The 9,749-nt window shown below is 39.9% G+C and overlaps 1 protein-coding gene across 8 annotated transcripts; it reads right to left on the reverse strand.

Moving 5' to 3' along the window:
- Positions 1 to 1,072: 1,072 nt before the first annotated feature.
- cdca4 (cell division cycle associated 4) lies at positions 1,073 to 8,842 on the reverse strand. Of its 8 annotated transcripts, none has more exons than XM_018727695.1 (3): positions 8,714 to 8,842; positions 3,517 to 3,696; positions 1,073 to 3,187 (listed from the first exon to the last, which is right to left on the reverse strand). In XM_018727695.1, the coding sequence occupies exon 3, from the start codon at positions 3,178 to 3,180 to the stop codon at positions 2,323 to 2,325; it is 858 nt and encodes a 285-aa protein (XP_018583211.1). In that variant the 5' UTR covers positions 3,181 to 3,187; positions 3,517 to 3,696; positions 8,714 to 8,842; the 3' UTR covers positions 1,073 to 2,322. The 8 variants fall into 8 exon arrangements, with proteins under 8 accessions (XP_018583211.1, XP_029114500.1, XP_018583210.1 ...); XM_029258667.1 differs by having other exon boundaries at positions 3,517 to 6,195; XM_018727694.1 differs by lacking the exon at positions 8,714 to 8,842 and adding an exon at positions 6,126 to 7,296 and having other exon boundaries at positions 3,517 to 3,653.
- Between the last annotated feature and the right edge of the window lie 907 nt (positions 8,843 to 9,749).

The raw sequence follows: 9,749 nt of genomic DNA on the forward strand, positions 1-9,749 counted from the left end.
TTGGTTTGAACAGTACCAGGTATACTGATGTGTCCCAGTTAACTAGAGAACTATAAAAAATAGAATTACTTTTAGGTACCAACCGCGACGACTTCATGTGGCGATCGTGTGTTTTATACAAGTAAGCCAAATAACTAGCAGAATCGCTTCAGAAACAAAACGGTCTGCTTTACGGGCGAACATACGTCGCTCCCGCGTTGTCATGGAAGCAGAGCAGCGTCCATGTGCCGGGGCCATTGAGTTCAGTTCTGCGCATGCCCCGTTGCTCGATTGCCCCGCCTCATAGACGAGCACGCGCCAGGACACACGCACGCAAGTATGCAGTCACCGCGTCGGACACGTTCGCGCCGTGGTGCTCAGCGGTCTGACTTAATTACAATTCTTAGTCACTCGGCGTAGTGGTTCCCCCACCTCCGTTTTTCTACACGGACCTCAGCGGATTAATGTATCTGCAGTGTTTTATGTTCTCGATTATCTAAACTGAAGCTAGGTATATTGTTAGGTCTTATTAAATATTTAGGCAATTTCTAAGAATCGTATTAATATTAGTCAGCTGGATTCTTAAAGTCAGATAAATCATTAATTTTTCTCTTTGTTCAAACTCCTGCCGAGTTCTTGAGTGCATTGCGTTTATTTTGAAATTCCTGGTTATTAGCCAATTAAAATCTCACGTGTTTCACTGCAATTGTACCATTCACAAAAGTTGCATAATCTGATTTTTTTTAAGTAAAAAGACTCATATGTTCAGACTTGGGGAAAGTGCACTATTCCAAATTATACAAGTAGTCCAGAGTAATGTATCTGTTAAGAAGACGCCATTATACAGTATGTACTGTAATTCTAAAATGTATGCGATTGTGCCAAGCATTTTAGGAACACATTTTAGGAGTGATTATATCCATCCATTCCACAGGGATGCTGGTCTATGGTGTATTCCAGACTGGAAGTCTCATGGTTCATACATACACTTCTTGATGGCTCACTATACAATTTGGTTAAGTGCTTCTCATTGACCTAAGGTTAATTAGCCAAAGATATAAACAAAAACAGGAATGACCACCTCACAAAGCAACTGGGTATTCAAGATTTTGTACCTTTTATTAAAAATATTTACAAAAATGCTACAATGTATTTATATAAATGCATATAATCTACCCTAGTCCAGGTATTAAATCCCAAATTGTTTTATAGTTCAAGAAAACTGTTCTCTTCCATCAGACAAGGAGTACAGTGGTGACTTTAATACTGTCCACTTTCATGCACTGTTGTTGCCTGAGTTCTCTTAGCCATGACAAGGAATAAACCATAACATCTTTGATTTAATAACAATGTATCACATAAATCAGTCCATCATTTAAAATATAAAAATTAAAACTGTAACATTCTTTTAGGTTTCTGTGAATGAATACTGCTTGAAGTCTTTCGCAACACTAACTGCATAGGCAAATGGAAAACCCATCTTCCCTTGAGGGTAGCAAGGAATGGAAGGTACTTATGTCTGTAGCTAGACATCTTAAAATGACAACAGAATAAGCTGAAGAACTGATGTCACCATGAGTTACATTAAACTGAACCCCCCCCAGACATGCTTGCATCCAATAAATAAAATAAATTAGAAAGTAATAACTTAACTGGGTCAGACCCATAATTCTTCATTTGTATCATTACAAATATAAGAAACTATGGCTTCTAACAGTAAAATCAAGCAACTGCTTGAGTCTGAGAAATAATACAAGCACAAATATTGTCAAAGCACCAACAGCCAATGATGCCTTTCAAGATCGTTATGGGAATTCTGAAATACATTTAATCTCTTTGAACATAAACTTGAAATAAAATCATAGGAAGACATTAAGTGAATCTGACCAAATAATGGAATAATCAAATTTTCTAAAGATATCTCAGGGCTTAAAAAATCTAGAAGTACTGTAACATTTCCCAAGGTGTATGTCATGTAAAAATATAGTATATTTATGTACAAATGTATATATATTTCAACATTTTTAGGAAAATATGTGTTGCTTTAGAAGTTCAGGTATATAACATGTTCTTTTCACAATTTATGTAGTGTAATGACATTTTAAAATGTTAAAATAAATTAAAAAGTACACGTATAAAATGAGACATACAGAAAAGTATGCAAATGAAGTTACAATGGTCAGCATGTTAAATCTCAACTGTTTGTGGAATGATCTCTTGAAAAAGTGCCCTTGATTTAACACACCTTCCATATAAGTGAGTGTACAAACACACACACAGACTCAAACAAGCAAGCAAAGAACAATGTGCAGCCTTCACATTCAGTCCTGGTCACAGTCTTGCTCATGAGCCCACAATTATCTCCATTATGTGATCCAGTTCATTAAGATCAGAGCGACAGCTCGCGGTCGAGCTTATAGAGGGGGATCCATGAGAGGACAAACTCTCCAGAAGGTCATAGGGCCCCATCTTAGGTGGTCCCTGCATGCCTGTCAGCATGGTGTCCAGGTCATAGTAAGAGGCATCAACATCTGAGAAAAGATCCTCTAAGGCAGGGTCTGGGCTCGGGACAGGATTCTTAATCTCAAATGTGCCAAAGACCTGTTCGGTGGCTCTTGATCCCTCTACCAGCCTGCCTCCATCTTCCCCTTCTGATCTTGGCCTACAGTCTTCCTGTCGGTCATCTTCATCATCTTCACCAGCTTCTGTCAGGTCCTCTCCCTGCCAGCAGGGCCCCACACCTAGGCTGCTTGAAATGTAGGCAGTATGGGCCTCAGGAGAGGTGGAGCAGAGGGTTTCATCCACTACCACTTCCTCCGAGTGGCAACTGTCATAGCCAATAACTGAGAAGGGCTTGGCCTCCTGGTCCTGACCCCTCACTGGTGGCCGGCACAGGACTTCAGTGGCCTCCAGACGGTCAGCAGGGGTCTGGCCAACACCAATGGCCTCAGCCATGGCATGCCAGCTGCCATCTTGCGTCATCTCTTCCTGGATCTGGCGCACGGTATTGGCAATGAGCACTGAACGGCACAGGTTAGGCTCCACCAGCATGTGACACAGCTGCAGTTTGATCAGTGACATGTCTAGCAGCGACTGCCGCTGCAGTGTGTAAGATGACGTCATCTTGAGGCCCAGCACACTCTCATCAGCGGCCTCGTCCCCTGCATCAGAAAACTTGCGCTTTGTGCCTTTAGAAAACATGTTTGTTCTGTAAGAGACCAAAAATGACGTGTAAGTATCTAAGAATGCTGCTAATGAACAAATACTCAACAAACAGAATCACATGAAATGTTATACTCTACAGATTTACAGTGAAGTATAAATATCCGATAAAATGACTGCCTGTATCACTCTCCTTTTAATCTACATATGCATCGCTCTACAAAACACTATGTGTAGGGCATCACTATAAATCTTTTTCCAACACAGAGCTACAGAAACAAAATATACTTAAGGCTGAATGTCAAATTAAAAAAAAAAACTATTAGAAAATAACCAAATACATGTATTTATTTTCTCAAAATAGCAGTGCTCTACCTTTCCTGTTGAGAAGCACAGGCATTAACATAGCTGCTCCCTCCTGAGTGCAGTGCTTCAGTGCTTTTGTACTAGTGACAAACAGCATGTGTTGCGCACTCACTCTGCCCATTTTAGGCCAGTCAGGAGTAAGGTTCCTGGTGGGCGGAACAACCGAGCTTTAAAGAGCCCCCTGGTCTGCTGAAAAGTACAGTACATTACTATCCACAATCTCTCTGTTAGGTCTTTTTTGCAAACACTTTAGTATCATATTAAGTCCTTACTTGATCCCCGAACCCACTCTGCTGCACTCCCAGCTACCCCATGTAAACATTAGTCACACACAAGTGTCATATGACAATTACTGCAACACCTGCTGAGGATTCAATGAGTTGAATGCATCAGCCCAAGTGTGATCCTATAGTAATTGCCAGAGAAAAGATCCATACTGTAAGAATTACCTAAAATGGTAATATCTCCTAGGCAAATACGCTGTCTGTCTTCAGAAGAATGCCTCTATTCGATGTACCAGTAACATGTCTTTGAATATGCCACAAGGAAAAAAAAAAAAAAAAAAAAAAAAAAAAACACCCTTGACCTTCACTAAATAGACAATGCAATTCAGTTTCATGTAAGACAGCCCCTTAAAACAAATTTTCCCCAACATACAGTATCTGCCAAAAATATGTTTATACATTTACATATTTAAACTTTGCTCCATAAAAAAATGACACATTCAAACAATAAACTTATTTTTTCTACTACAAGTCAAAAAGAGAAAAACAACCATCACTGAAGACATAAACTATGTGTTAGGTCTTAATCTGGGTTCAATGTACATGGAATTATAGATTAACACAGGTTTTTTGGTAGACGGTGCCTTACATTATTCCTCACCATGAACAGCACAAGCTAACTGTGGTTTGTTTAAGAGGATATTCATCCAGTTTCACATCTGGGCTCTTCATAAACACTTTCCACGGTGTGTGTTGATATCAGAGATTTAGACTGACCACTTGAATAATAATTGTTATATTCTTCACCAAAATGCTTACTTCTGCAATAACAAAAACTGTGGTTTGGCCTGAAATTACCACTGGTTCAAGTGGTTAACCCTGGTGTACTACTGACCTTTAACACAGAAATTAAACTGATGGTACTATGTCACAGTAGCATTTGCTAGTTATTCAGTGTGCTAGCTGTTAATACTAGAAACACCTCCAAATATGACAATTCATATCAATCAATTCATAACTAATTAAATACAATTATCAATTTTCTATTGTTAATGAGATCATACCCCTTTGCCATAAAAAGCAGGGCTATACTTAAGGGGCCAAAATTATGCTACTTTTGACTTTCCAAACAAAATATTTTTAAAAAATTACAAAATACTTAAATACTAAAAGAATTTATCTGAAAAACAATAGATTTTCACTAAAATAGTTTTCACCACCTTTCACTGAAGTTTTGTAAAATATATAAGAGCAAAGACTAACAAACAAGTACAGTCAAACCATGAGATATGCCAAACCAAATCATGTTACAAGAATTTGAGTTTACAAGGAGTTTCATGCAATGCCCTTCCTCAGCTTACAAGGCACTTTGCCCTTTTAATGAGGATCATGGATTTCATGTGTCTCCCTACAGTTTAGCAGCACAATCAATTTACATTTATTCATTTAGCAGACCCTTTTTTGCACAGTGATATAAAGTAATTAGTTAACTCGTACTTAGAGAACACATTTATGCAAGTTGAAAATGCTAGATATACTGCACTAAGCTCCCTTCAGTCATTCACCAACTTACACCGTAGGGCAATGTAATGCACACACTATGTACAATTTAGCTACGGATTTATTTGTAAAACGTCTTTGGAAGAAAACCCACACTGACCCTGGAAGAACATGAAACCTGCTTAATCTGCATGGAGATATCTAACCACATTCAATCACACAGCCCAGGCACTGAGAGGTACTCTATCAACTTCTGTGGTGAATGTGAATAAATTTGAAGTTCTCCTTGATTTCTCTCATCTTTACTCTTCAGCTTTTTGCAGTAAAGGCTAAATTAACACAAACACACAGTATTACATGTACACATTTTATTTGTAATTGTTTAGTGTACATAAACACAAAAGAGTAATTCAGTAATCAATGAAGGACTGTTGTGTTATGATAACTAATGTTAACTACTGAAATAGCTGCATCCATTTCAACAGGAAGTGGTGATATTTTGATATAAATGGGTGTCAATTTTCAGGCCTGAGAACACAAATTTCTTTACTAAGGAGACAAGGGTTATTAGATCTATTTAAAAAAATTCACCTCACAACAGATCTTCAGGAATGCATAACCTTTTTAAGGAGGGGGAAGATATCTTTTTGTTCAAGCAACAAATATACAGTAATCTGAGACATCAACACACACAAACACTAAGGTTTATTAAGATATAAAAATCCCAGATTTGAAAATGTGTGAAATTCCCCTTCAAATAAGGCCCCCTCTTAATAAGCATTTTTAGTCTTACTTCACCAACATTCATTCACTACAGTTAAAAGAAAAAAGAAAAAAAAAGTAAATTATCAAATAGAAACACACTGCAGCGACACTGAATAGTACTGTACATACATCTAGTATTGAACCCAGTGTTGGCCACTTGCCTCCGGTCACGGGACCAGCCAACCACAGCTGCTGGAGCCTAAAAGTAGCAAACATGCAGCAGGAGGCAGAGAAAACACATGACAGTAACCAGTACTTCAATGCACATTACAACCAATTGGTTCTCTGTGCCTGTGGAAAAGATGTGAGGGTATCTAAGGTGAGGGTGGGGCAGCAGGTGGCATCTGGTGAGCCCTAATAGTCAACAAAACTGGATAATCACCAGGGACCTACCAACAATTTCATAGATATAGGCTGATGAGCACCTAAAAACAGACCAAGTCAGATTCAGATGAATATGACATTTCAGACACCAGAGTCTGACCAGAATACCAGTTCTTCACATTGTTCAGCAGACCAGCTGACTATTAGACGTAGTCAAAACTAGCACATAAAAGAGTGATGAAAGCTTGAGATTCAGGATGATTTTTGTCCTCTCTCTAAAGGCATACATCACATGCTAAACTGCCTCAAATATCCAAAAATGTAGAACATGTAGCAGCAGAACAAAGGCTGAGGTTAATGCACAGATATTTGTCCTACCTGAGCCCAACATCAGAGCTCTGTCGCAACACAGCCCAACAAAAGCTGGCAAATGATGTCTGCAGTGAGCCTAGAATCTAAAGCCATCAGAAAGTATCCTGCCTAAGGAGTACAAAACCATGTGCTCTCCAGAGCTGCAACAATTAGCAAATGAGACATGGAAAATATACGAGCTTCTTACTGAAATCAAAAGTATGTTAGTAGAAAACAGCAAAGTCATCAAAGTTTAAAGAACTTGATTCTACTCTTGTCATCACAACCCTCTACCTACACACAGGAAACATTATCCCTTTTGCTCTGGAACAGAAGAGGGTAGTCAAATAAAAAATATCACTTGTATGAAATGAAGACCTTCCAACTAAAAGTGATTTGCCGGTCACAATGCATACCACTTCCTATTGATCAATATTGCAGGGTTAACATGAAAAAGAAAGTAAAAAGTTGAATATTAATTTTTCACTCATCAGATTTGTGAGAACTGTCAAAAATGTCCCATGATAAGAGTATCTAAAAAGAAAATAAGCCACGCTGAAGACGTTAAGAAAAAAAAAAGTTCAGTTAAGTTCACGTTTACAGCCTTCATAAATTAAAATTCAGGCACAAAATTCACATGTGTTCCTTGTTATAAAAAAATTAAAAAAAAACACTAAAACTGATTGTTATTTTACATTATGTAAAGTCATTTCTGAAAACAAAAGGAAGAAAGGCCATTTATTGGAAAATAAATGAAGAAATATGTTCTCAAAGAACCAAAGTCCATCTCCAAACTGTAGAGTGTCAACTGCAAACCTAGAAAAGGACCTTTTTCAAGAGAATGACCACTTGAAAATATGTACATTACATAGAATGGGTTAAAAGCTGGCAGCGAAGACAGATCATTCAAAAAGAAAACACAAATTAAAATTAAAACATGTAATGAAACTGAAAAAATATGGAAATTAGTACATTTATAACCAGTTTTTTTTACAGCCAATTGAACACCCTCTTTCTACTGGAGAGTGACAGTGAAATTATATGTTTATATTATCAAAAACGCCAGGTTCTCTTGCCAGCCGAGAACAAACTGGTGTTGACGGACTCTGGGTCTGGTCAGGAAGCAAGACCGTGGCTAAAAATTAATTTTTCCCCACCCCCCCCTCCTGGAGACGCTCCAACACCAGCGAATTAGCTCAACGCGCCCCCTATAGGACACAAAGCTCTTTACACCTGGAACACATCTTCTCACTGAAACAAAGGTGAGGAAACACACAGGTGTATCTGCGTCACCGGTCCGTGCTGCCATTTCAAATTTCCCACTTCGTGAAGTGCCAACCCCCCCCCTCCGAGCTGCTTAAAGTGACACATTTTTAAACATGCCACACGTGAATCCTTGTGACAGATCTGCCTCCACCCCCACCCTGACCCAGAGGAGAAGCTCCACCCAAACACCCACGTACCCTCCCTTTTCGTGCTGACGCTACTGCTGTCCCCCCCCACCACCCCCCGTTTAAAATATTTGTGAACGAAACGAAATACTGTGGCAGAATACCAAAGGCGCGACTCCCAACTAACGACTTTAAATTAAATAACTCGTGTCGGAGATGTACACTGCCGACAGAGCTCACTCCCGCAGTTCGCACTGCTCCCCGCACCCGCGCGCTTTGTCTTCTCGCGCACTGCGAGCGGAATCGATGGACCGCAGGCAGCGACGCCATTTTGAATTCGCTAACTCCTTCTCGTCCAGTTACTTTTAAACGTTAAATGCTCACACCACCGAAAAGAGGCTGGACTAATTAGCGAGCTAAAATTAAGTTCGCGTTTAAAAGCTTAGCTTTGACAATGTATTAAATTCCTACTGACGCATTTTTAACCGAATTTAGAAATCCGCTCGAGTATTTCCGCATAAAAACACTATGCTGTGTAGCGCAGCGCCCACTGCACTGACTCACCCGTCGTGAACGTCGGAACATTTAGAAAAATATCTTTCTAGTTGCCTCAGTTAATCACATTAAAGGCTTCTATACTTTCTTACCTACCTTTTTGACACTTAATATTAACCACCGGTGTTCATAAGCTCTTCGTTTGTAACTGAATAACCGAGTGATGGAGATAATTAAAGGCGCAGTGCTCTCCCCCTCCCGCCGTCGGCGACACTGAGAGCAGCCGGCGCGCGGCCCCACAAGCGCACAGCCGCGGCAGCAGGAAGGGTAAAGTGGGTGGGGCTACTGCACTTTGACTGACACGTCTTCGCTTGGTCCGGGAGCGCGCGAGCGCGCGAATTCGCGAACAAAAGCTGCACACACAAGAAAGTGGAGATTCCAGCGAGGATTTCAGGCAGTGGCACACAATGAGCTCTGTGTGTACTGTGTTTTTTGTGACTAATACGTTCCACTTAAGGCATACCACATATTAAACACTAGCTACTTTGACAAAAAAAAAAAAAAAAACAAGGACTACCTAACTTGCCTAGAATCTATGAAGCCATTTTCCCGTTAGATAATACAGCCTTTGTACTAAAAAAAAACACTGAAGTTAACTGAGTTACTTTAAAAATCGTACAAGTGGAAAAAAAAATGTACTTTGTATCCAGTTCAATTTTGTGCCTAAAACAATACATCTTACCCTTTATATACTGTAGTCGAACCCTTTGCCCAAAGAGGGCCTGCATTGTTTAATAAGCAGCTTTACAAGTCACTCGGAAATACCATACTTTGACTACAGCAATTCGGAGTAAATATCTCCATCACAGGTGCTACAACAACAGAGGCGGGATTCGAATCAGAGAGCTTCAGGCTGTAGGGTCGCTGCCCTGTGCTTTCTGCTGCATAACTCTCACAAAAAGTTAAACTCGGGATTATGACCAAGCTTCATTTCCTAGAAGAACCTTGAAAACGGCACCAGTTCTCAGTGAGCGGCGGTGGTGCACAGCAAGGGATACACCACTTCATGGGTTCATGGGTTTGGAGCCGTAGCTCCAGTAAGATGTGCAAAGACTTGCTTATTGTGTAACGCTCCCTCCCCCCAACATATGTCCGGTTCTCCGCTGTGTAACCAGACAAAGCGCAGTGGCAT

Source organism: Scleropages formosus, chromosome 15 (genome assembly GCF_900964775.1).
Source record: "Scleropages formosus chromosome 15, fSclFor1.1, whole genome shotgun sequence".
NCBI lineage: Eukaryota > Metazoa > Chordata > Actinopteri > Osteoglossiformes > Osteoglossidae > Scleropages > Scleropages formosus.